The sequence below is a fragment of the Copadichromis virginalis genome, linkage group LG22 (assembly GCF_057382275.1).
Source record: "Copadichromis virginalis isolate Kocher_CV1m ecotype Utaka linkage group LG22, C_Virginalis_male_GT1.1, whole genome shotgun sequence".
NCBI classification, from domain to species: Eukaryota; Metazoa; Chordata; class Actinopteri; order Cichliformes; family Cichlidae; genus Copadichromis; species Copadichromis virginalis.
In genome coordinates, this window is record NC_140638.1 from 19,900,998 (window position 1) to 19,921,897 (window position 20,900).

The window sequence follows — 20,900 nt, forward strand, 5'->3', positions numbered from 1 at the left end:
TTTAAATATTTCAGAATGTAAAAGAGGTCAAACAGTCCAGTATTTCATATATTTTTGTTATTTTCTGTATGCAAACACAGGCCAAACGCAGACCTGTGCTTTAACCTCTAGGACACTGTTCCTTTTTCAGCCATAATGCACTACACGTAGTTGAAATTTTCCCACACATCTGACTGATTCGACAGCTCTTCTGCTTGCTTCCTCGGACGCGTTCGTCATTCTTAGTTTCAGACTCGAAAACATCGGCAGTTTTGCTCGGGTTCATTGCAGATTTGCAGTAAGATATGATCTTATTAAAAAGAAGTTGTTCCATAAGACGTTGCAGAATAGCGGAAGTTGAGCAAATATCAATAGGCCGACTGTGTGTTTGTGAAGAAATCAGAATTCAGAAGTTCTCAGAAATTTCCCATCATGCCGCCACATCAGATGAACAGTGGGTACAGTATTAAATCTGAGAGGGTGAATGAAAAACAGGATGCTTTGACTTTTGTTCTCATGGGCTCACATTTGCCTAAAGAAATCTCATGCTAAATAGGGGGAAGCCCAAATCCCTTTCTATTTGGTTAACAGCTCATTTTCTCAAAAGGGGCAGTCTTTTTTTTTTTTTAATATCTTTTTTCTCTCCATTTTTCAGCACTGGTGCAGAAAGTGCAAAATATATGCATGAGTTGCAAATGGTGCACAGACAAGCATGATGATAAGAGATTGGTAATGAAACTAATTGATGACTATTCGCTAATTTGGTTCAGTGAACTGTTACGTTAACAGTAAACCTAACCTTGAATCACAATATGCTTTTTTGATGTTGTTGTTTTTGGGGTTTTTATACGCAGCAGTCGTCCTCGGGTTGAGTCCTGAGCTTCACACACCTTCACAGCTGGTGGGATATTTTTGTCTTACTTTTAGATCATGTGCGTGTTTTTCTGCTTAAATTTAAACATGCAGTACACCGATGTTTACCAGAAATACTGTGACCTCTCTAATGGTTAGTATTGCAGTTGACTGGTCTTTATTCCCATGAAACATTAAATAAAACATAAGGCAAAAAAGCATCAGACTATTACCATAACAGCCATACCTGTAATTGATTGATACATGAAACATGATAACTGGTACATATTAATTATATACAGTATTCACACGATCCTGTTGCACTAGTAACACTAAAATATTGTTACCAAGCCCGGTAACGATATTTGTAACCTGAGTTGCTCAAGTTAGATAAATTATTACACAGGAACATACATTTCAGTGTTTAGGAAACATTAATAAACTAAAAGAAAATTACAAGAAGAAGAAAAAAAACTATTTTGTGAACAACCCACACAGCATATATTATTGATAAACCATTTGGAGCCTTATCGTGCTTCACAGAAGTGATTATTTTCCACCCTCTGGGGATATTTAAAGGGCCAGTTCACTCAAATTACTAAAGCGGATTATATTTTTTACAACCTCTGTCTATACACATGGTCTCACTCTCTTGATCGGTGGGTCACACCACAATGAAAGCCATTAATTAGAGGTTGGTTGTTGATAACTGCGACACTGGCTTGTGTAGTGAATCTCATAGTGAGAATTAATATTGAATGACAAATCGTAGGATGGCAACTATAAGAGGAAGCCACATTTCGCTCAATCCCCCCTATATTTGTGTGTGAATAAATCACTGGTTGAGACACACTCATTATATGATCTTCATCTTCAATGCATCAATTTAGCCCCCAAATTCAAATGATCTGAGTTTGCCTGTGTCTCAATATGACCATTTTACCATAGTAATAAAACTTAAAATAGTTTGAAAGCCACAAAAAGCCATATGCATATAATTAGAATCTCTCCCACATCACTCATCACACCATAATGCCAAGCTTTGTTTTTCCGCCCTGCGTTCGGGTATTCACATCTAAATTGCACCGTCATCCAGTTCAACTACTTCACAAGTGTAATTGGTCATGCGATTTGCGTTATTGTTAAAAGTACTTCAAAGTGCTCAAAGTAGAAACAATGAAACGCCTCGATGTTTTGGGGTAATAGTTTCGGCTCAGTACTGTTCTCTGCTGGCTCTGAAGGAATCGTTAGTAGATTTCAGAGGAAGTTGTCTACTGGCCTCCACTTAAAAATAGTCCGGTCTTTTTAGCTTCACTGTTGCATCTAGAAGTCCTCGTCATAGTCAGTGTTCGGAAGGCCATTTTCAGGAAGCACATACAGCGATTTGCTTTTCTTCTTCCTGTTATCTGATTTCACCCGTGAAGGGTCTTGATCGCCAGCAAAGGACAGGTAGGCAGCGATGCTGTTCCTGACTCCATAGCTCACCATGTTTTCGTTGCAGGCGTCTGTGCTGACCAGCTGGTTCCTGTAAAGTGTAGAGAAGAATACAATTAATCCCACCTTAGAATAAGGACAAACCTTCAGTAAAATGCTGGATTTGAGTGCAGTGGTCAGGTTCTTTGTTTTTTTTACTCAGTTTCAGCATTTAATGTGTTTTCTAACCTGTAGCCTCATTCACACATTTTTTCTTCTTCACATACGTAAGCACTTTTAACCTAACATTTAAACAGGTGCATTAGGGACAATTCAAAGTTCAGTCTGTCGCCCAAAGAAATTTCAAAATGGAGCCAGAGGCTGAACCACTGACCTTCACATTTAACCGTTAACCAGGCTCCACCTCCACAGCTGCCTCAGATATTCATTGCTGCCTCTTGTTTAGTGTCATGATTCACCGATTTCTTTATAAAATATCTTTTGCATATTTAATAAAGATTAAAAAAAGTAAACTTATAACCGTCATACCATGGTTATTATAACTAAACTTAAAATGTAACTTAAAACTTAAATGGAAACTAAATATTAAAAAATAATAATTTCTGAAAACCAAAATTAAAGTGAAAAATAGACTTTTGAAAAAAAAAACATGAATGGAAACAATTTTGTGATCTTAGAAAAATATGTAACATAAATTGAAAATAATGAGGAAATACTGTATCATGGGTTTTAGTATTTGTTCGTTTGGTAAAGATTTAATTACAGCTTGTCAGATGAGACACTGGTGGACATGTTGATTGTGGCTCCTGAGTGTCAGCTGTTTTTTTCCTGCTTTTCCTAAATCTTGCCTCTGACAAATGCCCTCCATACAATAATAAATAAAGAATAAACAGTGTAAACAGTTACGGTGAATTAACAGAAACAGAACATCCAGGGCAACAGTGCTTTGTTCTGTTACTCCACTGTGAGCTTTCTGTTGTTGAAGCTCAAATATATCCCCATGATACTGTTGCACAAAGTTGGTTAGATGCTGGCTGTAGATTTTTTTTTAACAGTGCTTAAATGTGTTTTTCATTAAAATGCATTAAAATTGTATCTCAAAGGCTTAACGTTAAGGCGGGACAAAGATGGCAATTTTGAATTTTATTCAGTTCAGTTCAGCTCAGTGTTATTTATATCGTGCCAAATCACCATAATAGTCACCTCAATGCACTTTGTACAGTAAGGTAAAAACCCTACAGTAATACAAGAGAACCTTATTAATCAGACCACCCTCTATGAGGCAACACTTGGCATCAGTGGGAAGGAAAACCTCCCTTTTAACAGGAAGACCGAAGAACCAGCTTCAGGGAGGGGCACACAACATGCACTGTCACACTAACATGCTTCTAACTTGATCTTCTGACAAAGGCCAGCTCCCAATGTTGCAGTTTTAAAATAAAGTGGACAGACTTTTCCCCCCAGTTCTTCCCTGCACATGCTCCTCCACTGGGCAGCTTTTGTGCAATTCTGGCTCACAAATATTCAAATAAACACACTTCATGGCTGTCGCCTTCATAGCAAAATATTTATTTGAATCTCATCTGTACCTGTCTACTTTGTTCCAGTCAAAGTTGCGTCGCATCACTACAGGTGGAGCTCCAAGACTTGCATCTGGCGGCTGAATCGTGCCAGACAGGCAGGGCGAGGTCAGCACACAGCATAACCCATCTGCAGAATCTGAAAATGCAACAATAGGGGAAGTAAAATACAGCCCCCAGGCAAGACGAGCAAAGAACAAACATAAAGTTGCAAAATTTGCATGAACCACTCAACACTTGACCGCTCTAGCAAACATACAAAGCAAACTTATATATGTGTCAAGAGTATTGCACTACTTCAGCAATTATCACAACCGCTTTTCCTCACTGTGTACACAACAGTGCTTATCAAACATGCAAGTTGTATCTCATTTCCCGTTGTGTTCCAAAAATATTCTTTCAGTGGAGGAAATATACATAGAGGCTGAAACACTGATAACAAATACTTCTATATTAAGAACATGAAACTGTATTTTTGTTCATCTAAGCGTGTGTGGTTTCTGAAGTTCGTTAGTACTTATATGTGTGTGTGTGTGCCCCTACACATGATGAGTTTGTTTACTGTCTCACATGTGAACTAAAGGTCTATGAGAAAGCAACATATTTACGTATCTACTCACCAGAATAATGATTGATCATATCTTCAAGGCATTGGAAAGTGAGACGTGGGGAGATGTAGTACCAGCTGTTGTCAAGTCTGAAGATACGATAGTGCTTTACACTCCTGTGCCTCACTGAGAGCGAATACAGACCTGAGGATGTGACACGCATCGCATGCTTTGAAGACAGGCTTTCAATAATGACATCAATCTTGAAACAAGACCATATGATTAATAACAATAACATCAATAACTACGGCTTTGAGACAAAGCAGAAGCAACGTGAAGTTCAGTCATGTGGTGTAGTTTCCATCTCCTGTCAAGTTTAGTCATTGGATTTATTTATTTATCACAGGTCAATGGGACTTTGGCCCAGTTAGAAGTCATTTCCCTTTTTACGTGTCTTTACAGATATAGTTTGACATTTTGGGAGATAGGCTGTTTGCTTTCCATTCAGCCTAAAGATGCAACCAGCAGGCATTTGGCTCAGCTTAGCTTAGCAGTCATTGGCCTGCTTTATCTAGACCTCAGTAGCAGCTTGCTGCTTCCTCCCCTTTCCAGCTATGGTTAACTGAGCGGTTAATGGTGTGACTATGCTGATGTCCTGTGTCGGTAGTTAAGTCTCAGAGGTAGTTCACGATTGCTTTTAACTTATTCACAGAAACCAAGAATTGGAATCAAATGAAAGTAGTCGTTTACTTGTTCTTACCTCTCTCCCTTGTGCTTTCTCGGACCAGAAAAGAACCCACTCTGTTCCCGGGTAGAAGAAGCAGTTCTTCCGCCTTCTGCCTCTCCACACCTTCAAACAGCCAGCTGATTGAACCAAAAGAAAAATAAAACCCAAATGAGTATTTAATTCCAGATTAAATACTAGTGGGGATAATAATATAAATCACCATATTTATTAAATCAGCACAAACGCAGCTGTAATATAGGGCGCATCACCAATATGTCATGCCCATTCTATTAAAACGACAGCTCGTAAAGCAGAAGGACCTATTTTTATCAAGTTCAAGCAAACCAACCAGACCAGTGGAACGGAAGATAGTGTCAGTGAGGTGTTACTTACCCATGGTACACTCGTGCTACATGGCTGCCGGGTATGTAGTTCTCCTTCCCCGTTTGGATAGAGCGCACTCTCCACCAATAAGCCTCCCTGACAACGACACAGAAGCAAAGAGGAATTAAAAACTGACCTTTTGCCGAGCCACTTCTCTAAATTACACATTTAGAACACTCCATTACAAACAAACCTTTCTTTTTGACTTTGGTTTCCTTTTGCTGCACATAATCTCCAAAACTTTTCTCTTTTCTTTTCTTTTCTTTTTTTCAATTAGAAAAGCAAGCACATGAACTTACTGCGCAACCACTTTGAGCTTTTCTCCCAGTCTGTAGATCGGCTCGCTGATTTCAGGAGCAGGATAGTCCTGGAGCACCACCACCACCTCGTCTTCTGTGCCTGCAAAAACAGTAATATTTGCAGCCTTTACTGGCAGCCAAATGTTGCCGTTGTGATTTAGAAATAACTAAAACTGTCCGAAATCAGTTTTTAAGACTAGATTTGTGATTTCTTATGTATGTGTACTCGTGATTTGTGTTTAATTGCCTAGGTTCAATTGCCACATCATCATAGGCATGCATAATGAAACATGGCGAAACAGTAAATTCTGGTATTCAAGATATCAGTGTCTCTTCGGTCAGGGATTATCACAGTGACTGTTGTTGCTGCCAAGAGTGCAGAAAGCTCCCAATCTGTAGTTTTTATCAGCCTGCGCTATTTATACACTAAAAGGACATCTTACCCTTCAGAGAGGTTTCAGGGTTTCCGGTGTTGACCTTGTTCTCAGCACTCACACCTCGCATCACATTCCCCATCCTCCAGATGGACTAGACTCCAGCCTGAAGTCAGGACAAAAAGAAAATAGACAGACAGGAATCACTAGTACACGTCTCTCTGCTCTTGATCTTGTAGTCTACATACTGACCATTGAGCTATATCTCAACTGACACATTTGTTGCAAAATGGGGAAGCTGAGGCTAGATGTTATCGAACCTATTTTTCCATTGCAGCACCGAGCTTTGTGTACTAACTAACAGACTGTGAATTTAGATATTGCCACATCATATACCTAAACTTCAAATGATCTTACATAACGCATATTATGATTAATCCATGAAAGCATTTCGACAGATCCTGCCTGTATTTATAAGTCACAGTATGTAGCAAGACAGCTGGCTAGTATGAAGAAGCGACAGGTCCGCTTGAGCAGATGCAGCTCAGCAAAGTGTGAACACTTACTTGCAAAATTTGTGGCTCGTTGTTTCCGATGGCATCAAGGCCAGCGAGAGAGATGATGACCCAAACAGGGCATCACAGCAGCAGCAGAATCTGGAACTAGAACGGCACCATCTTCACAAGAGTTTACAGGAATGATATGTCACCCACTGGGGTGACAGCTCTGCATCTGACTGCAAACTCACTTCCTGTAATGAAATGAGGAAGAGAGCAGGCAAGAGTGTTGTTGAGAAACACGGTGAAACATGCAAGAAGAGACTTCACAACAGCCTCGCTGTTAGGGAAACCAAAAGCGCCGCTGGGGTTTTTTGTTGTTGACATTTTAAATTTATAGGTGGGCTTTCTTTCATAATGTTTTGGTTTCACAAAGTCAGTGCTGATCGCCAATAGTGAGTGTGCTTTTCCCCCAAAATAACGATGACAGTAATAATCTGTTCAAATCATTCAAGCCCCATGGGGAAGTTTCAAACTTGGTTAGGTGAAACCAGTAGTATTCAAAATGCTAAAATCATATCAGTGTAGTTCTCTTCTTGAAAACCCCTCAAGGGAAGAATAAGAATACTTTGACAGAATCAGCAAAACTACCCTTATTGTTTGTAGACTGTGGGAATTAAGTATCCAGAGAGAAACATCTGACTGTTAGGCAACACTGCTTTTACAACAACTGTCCGTATTTTCAAATCATATACAAAGTTTATAATAGCCTATAGCTTATATTCCATGTTACATGAAAAAAATATATATAAAAAAATACACACAAGCTTCTCTGGCAGTCGTGCAACACTTGTGACATCACAAGTGTTTTTCTTGCAGTCTCGAGGTGTTTGTCTCAGGCAGGAACTCATATTACCCTGCATGTTGAAAAGCGGCACTGAAGATGTGTTACAATGGTACCAAACATCCCAATGTGACAAACTGGGAACGTGAGGCTGCGGTATTGTATCCTTTTATTTCTGATCCCACAAATGGAACATGTGGGGTACCACAAAAATGCCAAAAAGTGCTTGGCAGGCCCCCGGCACTGGCAGAGCCCAGTATGTGTCTCCTATGTGCCTTAATTCAACCAACTAACTCTGGACAGCTATTTAGAATCTCAGCTAATGTTTAAAAATGTAGTACAAAATATGGTTATGTAACTGTATTTTTCATATTAAAACCTGGATTATTCTTCTTCAAAACTACGCTTTAGTGAAATCTTTAAAAGACTGAGTTAGTCCTTCCTTTTGGTTTTTGGTGGAAAGGGGGATAAGGTTAGCTCTGAGTGATAAAATTCCTAAGAGGAAGTACACAGAGTCATGCATCACATCATGTACCAACTGAACTGCGACTAAACCATGCTTTACGCAGTTCTGTTCTGCGTAGCAGCAGATACTGTGGCTTGGTGGCTACCGTGAGACTCCAGGACTCTAACAGCTGTGGTTGCCAGGAAGGAAGTCTCCACCAGCTTAGAATGAAAATAAATACCAGGTAGTTTGTGTGCTGACCAAATTTACTTTTATCTTTAGAATTTTTAGCACTTCTATGTAGTTTTTTTTTTTTTTTTAGCTTTCACAGGACAGTTATCTGTTATGCCATCTCTGTCCTATTCAGGCATTAACAGTCATATGTGGATGACTAAATAGAGAAGAAGGTTTAGCAGTGTGACATGCATCACATTTCACACTAAGCTAACTATAGCTGTACTATTAGAGTGTTACCCGCTATAAACGTGGCAGGGCGTAAAGTAGTGTAAAGAAATGTTGAAAAAGTTGGAAAAGTGATACCAATATAAAATGTTAGTTTAAAAAACAATTTGTATGAATGAAGCTGAAAAAGATGTAAGTAGTAAAAGATGTAAGTAGTAAAAGATGTAAGTAGTATTAGAGCACACAAAGGTAATCGATAATTCTGTAAAGCCTGGAACATTTTTCTTTTTTCTTTCATTACACAGACTTTCTACTTCTTCAGGTCCTGGTTGCTGTCTCTTGCAGTGCCAGGGCGATGTGTGTTTTTGAGTGAATCATACTTTCATCAGACATTACACACGTGAACCAGCGGGGCTGTCCACATTAGCCTCACTTCAATGAGCCTCTTTGTTACTTAAAGATCAGATATTTATTTCCCCTCTTCTTTAAGGCAATTCATTCTCCATCACATGTCTTCCTTTTGAGATCTTTCTAGACTAAGTATTTGTTTACTTGGTCATTTAGACTAACAACAGTGGGTGGGCTAGTGCAGTTATTTAAAAACATAGGAAATGAAATTATAAGTGGGCATTACACCACCAAACGCTGTTATTGTTTCCATTACTTGTAAAACAATGACTTGAAACCCAGTCCTGTTTTTACTGAGATCTGCGTTCTATGATCTCTTATACATTGTTCTTTATTATTTATCCATACATCCAACCATTTATCTTCTCCTGCTTACCCAGTTACCAGTGGAGGAAATATACATAGATGGTGAAACACTTCATATGTATTGCAGGTGCTGCAGTTTAAGCAGAGAAGTCCAGGTTTTCCCCTCCATGGCGACTTCTTCCATCCCACTCAGGAGCACATAAAGGTCAGTTAAAATTCCAAGACAACTGCCTTGGTTCAGTTGGCTCGGGAAAATATTTCCTTTATTGTACATTTCTTAAATAAAAAGACCTATTTCAAGATGTTGTCTGTGAAGTCATAAATATATCCTGTAGATCATTCATCGGATAATCCATTGTTTTACATTTATGTCTGTGAAGGTTCTCAGTCATCCAGGTCATTGTAGCCTAGAACTGAAGAAGCTTCTCGGATGAGAGGTGAAATGTCTTAAAGCAACTTAAAGAAGTCCAGACGTTTTACATTTATCTGATTCAGCGTCATGGTGGAGGGGGATGGAACCTATCCCAGCTGTCAAGGGGCAAGAAGCAGGGTACATCCAGGACAGGTCACTGGTCTGATAGCACTCACACTTAGTGTCAGTTTAAAATCACTAATTAGTCTAAACCCACTAACTGCATGACTTTAGGAGGAACCCAGAGAACCCACACAGACACAAGGAGAACATATAAACTTCACACAGAAAGACCCTGGCCAGATGTTGGAGTCGAACCCTCCCCTCACCCGCCTGCTGTGAGGAAATAGTACTAACTACTGTGCAACCATTCTACACAGCTGTAAAGGCATATTTGCTAAAATATGCATATCAGCCCATCAGTACCCTTAGATCTGGGTCGTATAAAAAAACATGTCTTTATTCAAAAGCTGCATACAGCTGCTGTATGTAGAGGTGTCACACTGGCTGTGTTATTATCTTTTGCTGCCAGTCAGTTTCCCATCTTTGATAAAAGTAAAATAGTTTTCAAGTGATTGATGCACCAGTGCTGGTGTATAACGCGTGTTGGGGAAGTTGTGAGGTTTCGCTTTGAAGATGGTCGATGATTTGTAAGCACTGTTTTTATGGGGGTTTGGGGAAGAGAGTAACACCATTTTTGTTTTTTTTTACTCCGACTCTCATAAAGACAAAAGCTGTCTGTCTGTGGCTGACGCTGGCCTCTGCTGCCAGAGGCTACTGTGCTGCAGTCTGGATGTGTTTGAACATTTCAAGGAGAATTGACCGCCACGCCCTCTTTCTAAAATTACTAAATTACTAGCTGTGAGGAATTCCCATCATATTTTTTTTCCTCTAAATCAAGACACACTCGGATGCCTTGAACCTGTTAAAGCAAGATGTGAGCGCTGCTGTAATGAATCGCTCCACAGTTCCTCTTTTTCCTAAAAAACAATACACATTCCTCTTGTTTGGACACCGAGACTTGGTGTTTATGTGGTCGCTGTGCTCTCCCACAGTAATAAGCAGTATCTAAATACAGAAGCAAAACTGACCCCACTGGACTCTAAACCACAGAACTGACAGGAACGGGCGTGAACTGCTTACATTTGCTTCTGAATATATCTGAACATTTTTAATGTTTTTTGAGAACAGTTTTTATCCACAGGCTTTATATGTTTGTAGCACTTTTACGTTTTAAAAAACAAAATCCAAATTATGCGTGCAAAAAAAGCTAAAATCCTTCAGCAGTTAACCTGTTATTATTAATATAATGTAGTCACTGTATGTGGGTCATTCAGGCATCTGGAGCATCTTATCCACTAAACCGTCTGTGGGAGTAATCGTCCCTCCCTGCTTCTCCCATCTATTAATGCATTCCTCTGAACTTCCAATGATATTCCTTTGAATTTTGGCAGCAGTGTTATTTCTATTTGCTAATTTAACAAATCAAAATAATCGTATTGACCAAGAGTTTTCCCCAAAGTCTGTTTCAGCAGACCCGTTTTGGGGATTTTAATGGCAACATAATTGGACAAAATTGCATGCAGAAATGTGTTTTTGCAACCCACTGTATCATTATCATGGACTTTGTGACGAAAGAGGGCACAGAACTGAAAAGTCGCCCACTGTATAATCTCTCCTGGCTGCCAGTGAAGCAGAAGCAGACTTCCACAGAGAATTAACAACAACAACGTCTTAGACATGAATTCCTCGCCGGTCCTTAAACATTAAGTCCAGTCAGCTACAATAAATGAAGCCTGACATGACGCCATAGGAAAGTATTACTCATGACAATTACATCACTAACATTACTATGAACTGTGACCACTATAAAGACAAAACACTACTGGGAAATGTGGATGGCATTGTGTTAAGCAGAACTGTGGCTACCTTTTTACCTTTTGTCAAAATAACTGTATTATCTGAACTCAAATACTAAAACCAGTTTTACTGCAGGGTCAGCAAAGGCAGTTTTATTGGGGTTGGTTTCACATGCCTGTGTATGCGCACTATGTCTGTCTGTACAATGTATGCATGTGCATGCAAACCTGCTTGCCATCCAGTTTCCATGTCAGCACTGCCTATATCTAGTGATAAAAGCATGCAGCTTGTGATGGCGTGTGATAGCTCAGCTGATATCCTGTTTAATTTTACATTATCAGCAAGTGTTTGTTGATTTGTGAAACTGCATTTTCACTTATTTCTTATAGGGTGCCAGTTACAATTTTCCTTTCTTTTTGTTATATGTGCCGTATATATACAGTAAATACTTTGTGCATAGTTAAATGTTTATATAGTAAATGTGGTCAAAGTGTCAAATAATGAAGCCAGTGTATTTAAAATCATCCAAAAGCTTCTAGTTCAGATCCAAAGGTTCAGCTTTCATCATTTGACTTATATTGATATCTAGGAAATAGCCAGAAAACACAGCTGCTGCTGTAAATGTCATGAAAAACATTAAACTTATAAATTGAATACGTAATTTGTAAGTATTCTATTAGTTTTTTGTACCTAGGTCTAAATACATGATGACACATATCACAGATCGTAACTCCAGGCTGCTTCTTATGAAAATCTCGTCTCATTCTTTGTTACCTGAATATTTCATTCAGGTTATTTTCTTGAAGTTTCACAACAATTTTACAGGCTGAGTGAAACACGCTTCTGTTAACACTCACAAGCTACCAGGTTACCTGCTTGTTAATATCTCATGAGCCAATCACTTGGCAGCACCTGGGTACATTTAGGCACCCAGAGTCAGTCAAGGTGACCTGCTGAAGTTCAAACCTAGCTTTAGAATGGGAAAGAATGAATTTAAATGTGGCGTGTTTGTTGGTGTCAGACAGGCTCGTCTGAGTATTTCAGAAACTGATGATCTGCTGGGATTTTCCAACACAATTTTTCCTCAGAATTTTCTGAAAAAGAGAAAATACCCAGTGAGCAGCAGTTCTCTGGAAGAACATTTCTTGTTGATGCCAGAGGTCAGAGGAGACTGTTTCCAACTGAAAGAAAGGCAACAGTAACTTAAATAACCAGTCATTATGAGAAAGGTAAACAGGGCTGAAACAGCATGTCGACCCTTGAAGCAGATGGGTCACAGCGGTAGAAGACCACACCAGGTGCCACTCCTCCCAGTGAAGAACAGCAAACTGAGGTTATAAGTTGCTTGTCTGAGGAGTCTTAACTCCTGCAATAATGTTTAGGTGGCAGGGTCATAGTTTGACATATACAACATGAAAGCATGGATCCATTCTGTCTAGTGTCATCATCAGGCTGCTGTTTGTGGTATAATTATGTAGAGGATGTTTTTCTTGGCACACTTTCAGTCGCTTGGAACCAACTGAGCATCTTTTAAACACCATGGCCTACCTGTGCATTTTTGCTGACCGTGGTGGCTGCTTCCAATATAGTAGTGAGCACGAAGCTACTTAAATACCCTCCACAGTCACGAAATCTAAATCCAACAGAGCACCTTTGGACTGGTGGAACAGGAGGTGGAACTGGATGTGCAGCCAAAACATTTGCAGGACCTGTGTGATGCTATCATGTAAATATGGACCAACATCTCTGAGGTAAGTTTCCAGCAGCTTTTTGAATCTGTGCCATAAAGAATTAATACAGTTCTGAGGGCAAAACGTGGTCCAACTCAGCACTAGGAAAGTGTCGGTAATAAAGTGTCTGGTGAGTTTCTGTCTGAGTATAACAAGTAAAGTGATCAGCATAAAATCTCTTCAAGACAGTAAGGGTATCCAAGGTTTTCCAGGACAGATGTGACATTGTGCAAGCAAGTATGAGGTGCGGTCTTGCTGTAATCGTGCCATTAAATTAACAGTTCCACCTGCACTCTAATCCCTAAAGCTGTGCTCTGCAAATAGTAAAAGTGTTCCATCATTTAAGCTCTTTAAGCTCTGTAACCAGTGCTTCCATTAGGGTCACCTGTGTATTTTTATGTCAGCCACACCCTCCAGTTTCATGTGCACACTCACACATGCACACAGTGAGGATAATGCCAGTCTTCACGTGCAGGGTTGGGTAACTATTGGTTACTTTGCCAGCCAGCCCTGTCAAGCCCATAATGAGAGTCTGCATCAGTGGACTCACTCACTCCCTTCAGCAACGCAGATGGGAGTTTACAGTTTATCGCTGCATCATCATCTGTTACCCACTTATTACAGGGCTGTGGGCTGTTTTCGTGCCGCATGTCTTCGCTGTGCACCTGCAAAAGTATGTCCACCCACTGAAGGCACACTGCTGTTTCCAAGACATCTAAATCCCTAAAAGCCCCAGAGCCAGATCTGATGTGCAGCATGTGTTTAGTAACTTGAAACATATACTGAGTGATGTACAAATGTGTGGAATGTAATAATTGAGCAGATTTTGTCATCTAAGCGCTGTGATCTTTGCTATCTTGGTAGAAGGGTATATTTTTCGAGAGTGATGTTTGTAAAGACAAATAATAACATATTTTAAGTTCAGTGAAATCACTGGTGGAAAGTGATCTTACTAGTTCAAGTAAAGAGAAGGAATATGAATGAACACAAACAACACTGAGTCTTTTGGGGTTATGTTGAGTAGCAAATAAGTAGCAGATGATTGTACTTTTGAAGGAAAAGTTAAGCCAAGTGAGAGTTACATAATACAGGAAGCCCTCAAAATGTTTTTTCCACTGGCTGCTTTACAGATCATTGAGGACCTGCTGGTACTCCAGGCTGATTATTGGCTTTATTACTTTTCTGAGAAACAGTCCTCAGTGGAGCAGTGAAAATTTACTACCAACAGTTCTTTAATTTACACTCTACTTACTGTGCAGCCATGACTGTTAAAGCTTATCAGCCTATTAGAATATAGACCACATATGAACGCACAACACTGGTGTGCTTGATGTTAGACAGACTGTGATGCTTGGCACAAAGCAGACTAATATATGCATGAAATAAAAGTCTTTGTAACACTCAAGCCTTTGTAGACATAACCTAACAGTCTGCATTCTTTAAAGTGAATCTATACAACTCTGGACAAAACATAATCCTATCTTAGAAATAAAAGGACACACATGTTTTCAGAAGGCTACATCCGTATTTCATATTGGTATGTTCAGTAGTTTGACGTCGCTAATATTAGATACCGAGAAATCGAGAAAATTGCTATGCTGACATTACTGAATTAGTTCTGCTTTTTAGAGTTTCTAACAGTATCCTGTTATTGCCACATGCTGATTAGCTAATTGTGAACAGTTAAAAAGTTGCCTTTGAGCCCAATATAAAAGACAATTAGATGCCATCTGAATATGAAGCCGCGACTGACCAACGCACACTTGCATTATTTAATCAGAGCACAGGGTTGTATTGTATCTGTTATAATTATCAGCCTCCAAAATGAGGTATCTTTAGAGTTAGGTTTTGCAACATTAAACAGATGAGAAAGATGGCCGTGGTATTTTCAGTAATAAACAAAAACACTTGAGATGGTAAATGGCAAATGGCCTGCATTTGTATAGCGCTTTTCTAGTCCATAGGACCCCAAAGCGCTTCACACTACATTCAGTCATCCACCCATTCACACACACATTCACACACTGGCGATAGCAAGCTACATTGTAGCCACAGCTGCCCTGGGGCGCACTGACAGAGGCGAGGCTGCCGGACAAAGGCGCCACCGGGCCCTCTGACCACCACCAGTAGGCAAACATGGGGTTAGTATCTTGCCCAAGGATATTTGGCATGCAGCCAGGATGCAGCCTGGGATCGAACCACCGACCTTCTGATTAGTGGCTGACCTGCTCTGCCACCTGAGCTACAGCCACCTTCGGAGGTACTTCGGAGAGGGTCTGCCCTCAGGTCACAACTGTATGCAGACATTGTGTGCAGCTATTAACCGCTGTGCAGGAACATATTACATGGCTCTGTGTTGACACTCCTGAAGAGACGTCCACTTTTTGTTGTTTTCCACCCCGTGTTTAATTGGACCTCATTCCTTCCCATTACCAGCTTTACAGACCAGAATAGGGTAGAGGAAAAAATAGACTGGTGCTGTGTAATGCTCTGTCTTAAAAGGATCCAAAAAAAGAATCGCTGTTGTACCATCGCGGCTTTAACTGGTCCCTGCAGGTTTTCGGTTGTGACTGCAGACAGATGTTGAAAGCGTGGTTTGAGTTGTGGTGGGTTTTCTGGGGATGTGCTCAGCTTTAAATCGTGTTTACGACTTCGCTTTGCTTTTGAGAAAATCCATTCACCTCACGACGGTTCCAAGATTCCTCTAACCTTTTGAATTTCTCTGAGCCCTTGCAATGAGGTTTTGCAGGTTTTAAACCCTTTCAAATGTTAGACCCAGTGCATGGTGTCATTTCAACAGTAACACAATGCATTTCCATTTTAAGCCATTCATTATTCAGAAACCATTAGTTTGATAGGGTCAGAGTGAGTGGTAAATAGCCAAATAAATGTGAATTACTGAATCCACAGCATTTTATAGCCCATTTGGTGTTAGCTGAACTCTGTGTGCGCGCGCGTGTGTGTACACACATAGGAGGTATCAATAGATCGACATCTGGTGAAAAATCTAAGCAAAGGCCTGATCTCTATAACCAGCACAGAACAAATGAGGTCTTCAAAATCACATATCCCGAGGCCAGCCAGCCCTTTTGAGATAAGGGATCAGTCAGGATTAACACTCCAAGACAAAGCATTCCAAGGGCGGGCTTGGCCCATACGTTAAGAAATGCCAAGACTTCAACAAAATGTTCATTTACGACCAAGGCATATCCCAAAACAGCATCATGTTTGTGTTTTTCAACCATAGAAGTCAAAGTCTGCACAGAGCTAAAGGAAACATAAGCCAGTGTTTGGTTTGAATTGCAGCCAAAGTCATAGTGAGCTGAAATGTGTATGCCTCACTGGGCTGCTTATTGCTGATCTACACACAGATACTATAAAAGAGGACTTTTGTTTAAAGTGGTGATCTTGAGAGCAGTCGGCATCATAAAGCATCCTAAATCCACCTCTTGCCGGCCAAAAACCAAACAAATGAACAAAGCACTGCAGCAGCTGGGTGCAGGCACATTGTCTCGCAAACCTACAGTGCAACGAGAAAGTATTCACCCCCTCTGTATTTTTAGGCTTTAACAAGTTAGTGTTAAGAAGACAAATACGTTTTTAAAACATTGTTGAAAACATTAGTCTAACATCCCATTTCATCTGTCGCCATCTTGTTTTTAAGGGTGAGCTGACTTAAATTAAAGCATCTCTCGCCAAAGCAACGTGTGAATCACAAGGAAGCTGCACCCCAGAGTATGCCCTTCTTTATCTTTTTTTTCACACTAAATGAGACCATAATTTACAAAATGAGTGTCGTGCTGTATTGAAGGAGAAGACTCGAAATGAACATTTGAGATCGTAAACTCGTGAAGAAAACATTTAAATCAAGAAGAGAAGTAGGATTCTTTTACCGCAGACTGTTATGCAACCAGATGACCTGCCTCCTACTGGATATTATGAAGAACGCATGTTTCAAGGTCTGCATTAACTAGCTTCACTTTTTATACCACGTCCACCTTACAGTCTCATAGCCATTTTCCACTAGTACCTACTCAGCTAGACATGATCAGTCTTGCTGGTTTTCCTTTACAGTCAAGAACCACCTGATGTGCACAGGGTCGTTATAACAATGCGGTCGAAAGTCCCATGACATCATTTTAAAAATGGCGGGTTTTGATTTTGGGAAGGAGTCTTTCTCATGACTCATTGAGTGACGCCACTGACTAGCCAATGTAGAATAAGGAGGGGATGTTTTTCTCATTATCATTTAATATTTTAATATGCCATTATTAGTTCATTAGAAGTATATAACCAGCTTTGCATTAAGCATAAATTGAAGTTTTTGATCTTACATTATTCTTTGCATTACAGTGATGGTGATAACTTTAGTTTGATCTTTTTTTACAGGTACCAGAATAATAACATGATTTTCCATTGCAGATGTAACCATGATCATTCCATACACATTGCAGTTTGTTGCTCATTCTAGAGTTGTGCTCAAGGTAATTAAAGGTTAAAAGCTACAGCCAGCGCGAGTCTGGCTGATCTATGGAGGGCAAAGGCTTTGAGCTTGGAAGGCCGCACGCGCTTACACAGCACTTATAAGATGTCATTCTTGGTGATTTTGTGCTTAGTCATGTTTTAATATGTTTTAAGTAGAAGTAGCTGATCCAGCAATATTCATTTAATATTATATACTTGATTTAGAGCAATACACACTGATGGTCTTAATAAATGAAAGAGTCCTTGTAGTTGCCATGTTGTGTCTTAGCAGGGTACAGACGGTTCCAGGAGAGGGGGGCAGTTAGCGTCTGCCCTCGGGAAGGAGACAATGTTATTCTTTGTGTTAAATAAAATTGTCAACATTGATTGTATTACACCTGTCACTACGCATGAGGGGGCGTTCTAATACCCTGATTTCATAAAACTATGGAGATGTGTTTTTTGAGATGAGATCTGAGACTGTCTGCATACAGTGTCCATCTCCCACGTGTGTGATCATTAAATCATCGTTTGACTCAACCCGACCGGACCAGTGTTGTTATTGTGGGTTTTTCCTCTGGTGTCCATCTCCAATATTTTTGAACCATAACACCAATCAGTGGCATGCAGTCTACTGACATCATGTTTTCGGATCGCCTGGGATCACTTGGAACCCCAGCCGAGTAGGTACTAAAAAAATCTCCTTGAAAAGCATTCAGTTCATCCAAAATGCTACAGCAAGAGTGCTGACAGGGACTAGAAAGAGCGAGCATATTTCTCCTACATTGGCTTCCCTTGATTGGCCCCCTGTTAAATCCAGAATTGAATTCAAAATCCTCCTTCTCACATTGAAGATCTTGAATAATCAGTCCCCATCTTATCTTAATGACCTTGTAGTACCATATCACCCCATCAGAGCACTTCGCTCTCACACTGCAGGCTTACCTGTTGTTCCTAGAGTATTTAAAAGTAGAATGGGAGGGAGAGACTTCAGTTTTCAGGCCCCTCTTCTGTGGAACCAGCTTCCAGTTTGGATTCGGGAGACAGACACTATCTCTACTTTTAAGATTAGGCTTAAATTGTTCCTTTTTGCTTAAGCATATAGTTAAGGTTGGGTCAGGTGACCCTGAATCCTCCCTTAGTTATGCTGCAATAGATGAAGGCTGCTGGGGGATTTCCATGATGTCACCTTTTTCACTCACTATGTGTTCATAGACCTCTCTGCATTGTTATTAATCTCTGTCTCTCTTCCACAGCATGTCTTTTATCCTGTCTTCGTTCTCTCACCCCAGCTGGTCACATCAGACGGCCGCCCCTCCCTCAGCCTGGTTCTGCCGGAGGTTTCTTCCTGTTAAAAGGGAGTTTTTCCTTCCCACTGTCGCCAAAGTGCTTGCTCATATGGGGTCATATGATTGATGGTTTTTCTCTGTATGTATTATTGTAGGGTCTACCTTCTAATATAAAGCACCTTGAGGCGACTGTTGTTGTGATTTGGCGCTGTATAAATAAAACTGAATTGAATAAAAAAGTACCTGATGGTTCACCTAATGGAAAACCCTAAAAACAGAGGTGAGCCGTGCCGTGCTGAGACAACCCCAATGGAAAAGGGCTAAATGTGATGAACATATACTTAAGTGAGAAGAGAAAAAACAATCAACAATCAATAAAATAAAATCTTAAAATGGGTCTCAAACCTGAGAGCTACAATTTTTTTCTCTTTTTGTTTCCATGCAGCATGTCGATTATTATAATATGTTGAATAATCTGTTATAGTCTAACCGGGTAGTTACAACATTACGATTTTTGGGAATTTGTATAAAAGCTCAGTTACACGAGTGGAAATGCAGCGTGTGTTTGCACATACAGGCCAGCATTTCACTATTCATCTGAAGTCAATTATACGGAGTCAGCAGCACTGGATCGAAATCTAAAATCAAAGATGCTTTTGGCACAGCTGTGACTTAATAGCCTATCCACTTAACAACAAAAACAGGCATGAATGGAAAGTCAGCTTTCATATAAATGTCTGTATTCATCATTTTAATTCACTAAAGACAGTATCATTTATAAAGTTGTGCAATCTGACGAGAATAAGACCAGTGTGTGCAATTCACCCATTAAATTAAGAGTTAATTAGCTGAATTGGATGTGGAATAATTTGAGCTTAGTTTCGATTTGACCAGTACACATGTGCTGCTGGTTTTTCTTGGAAGGTCAACAGCCGTCAATTATCCCGCATTAGCCGGTAAACAGTGTTCACAAATGCCTCCATCGTGAGCAATCGTTGCCTATTAAACTGCCCCAACCTTATGTGAGACTCTTGGAGCTCAGCAGATGTTTTCCTCAGTCCAGCAGTCTCAGACCACAGCTATATAAAGACAGTATAATTACTGGACCAGTCTGAGCACGGCGTGCCATGCCCTTTTTCTGGCAAACACACACACATATACACAAATCCCCTGTACACTTTAAGCAAGACCTACATATGGTTCACAAAATTCAAGCTACGTGATATTGGCTTGCTGTAGGGATCAGTTTTAGGGCCTTGATAACAAATTGAAGTGACATCCACTGCTGCTAGCCGCTGCTGTTTCTGCTGGTTCTCTCGATTTTTGTAACCTGGCACCTTGTACGATCGTGTTGGTTTGCGATATATCGATGCAGAAGCTCAGAGACTCACACTTTACAGGGGAGATGTTGCAACAGTTTGAAAAGATGAGACTTTGTGGAAAATTCCTTCTGCTCATATACCAGCGCTGTGTCAGTGCTGCCTGATACCTGTCGCTCAGGAGAATACTGCAGCGAGTGTGTGCAGCATGCAAAGCGACGATTGCGGTGGGTATGCTGGGGCCCTTATCGCTCACTGTTTCCCAGGGTAGGGGATGTTGAGAGCAATGAGAGAGGAAACATAAGTGCAGCAAGCGGTGCTATGGGCCAAAAACCAAACTGACTGGAAACTACGCTGATAAATTCAGTCGGGCTTTAGTCCAGGTGTTCTCATTTCAAAGCACCTTGTGACTGGTTCTTTTCTTTAAAAGCTTTATATAAATAACTTGTGCTTAGTTACTTTTACTTATAGTGCTAGGTGGTTATAGTGACAGCTTCAGGTGATAATCGTACATATTGCACCTTTGAAGTGCCAGCGGAAAGAAAAACAAAATCTCAGCCTGTTGTTTAAAAAGCACATTTGTTCAGAATGATCATCTCTTTATTCTTATTTGATTTTATTTATTGCTGCTAAAGTTACTCTAACTTTAATGACCTCTTAACCTTTTTTTTTGAAAGTGCAGTCTGTATGTCTTTGATTTTGAGGCCAGTAGCTACAAAGGAAAATGTTCCCACACATGTACTGTAC

General features: G+C 40.2%; 1 protein-coding gene across 1 annotated transcript; it reads right to left on the reverse strand.

Moving 5' to 3' along the window:
• Positions 1-980: 980 nt before the first annotated feature.
• sla1a (Src like adaptor 1a) lies at positions 981-6,937 on the reverse strand. Its single transcript, XM_085446466.1, has 8 exons — positions 6,744-6,937; positions 6,247-6,343; positions 5,804-5,903; positions 5,514-5,600; positions 5,154-5,257; positions 4,466-4,597; positions 3,855-3,984; positions 981-2,356 (listed from the first exon to the last, which is right to left on the reverse strand). Exons 2-8 carry the CDS (start codon positions 6,317-6,319, stop codon positions 2,155-2,157), a joined length of 828 nt encoding a protein of 275 aa, XP_085302592.1. The 5' UTR covers positions 6,320-6,343; positions 6,744-6,937; the 3' UTR covers positions 981-2,154.
• Between the last annotated feature and the right edge of the window lie 13,963 nt (positions 6,938-20,900).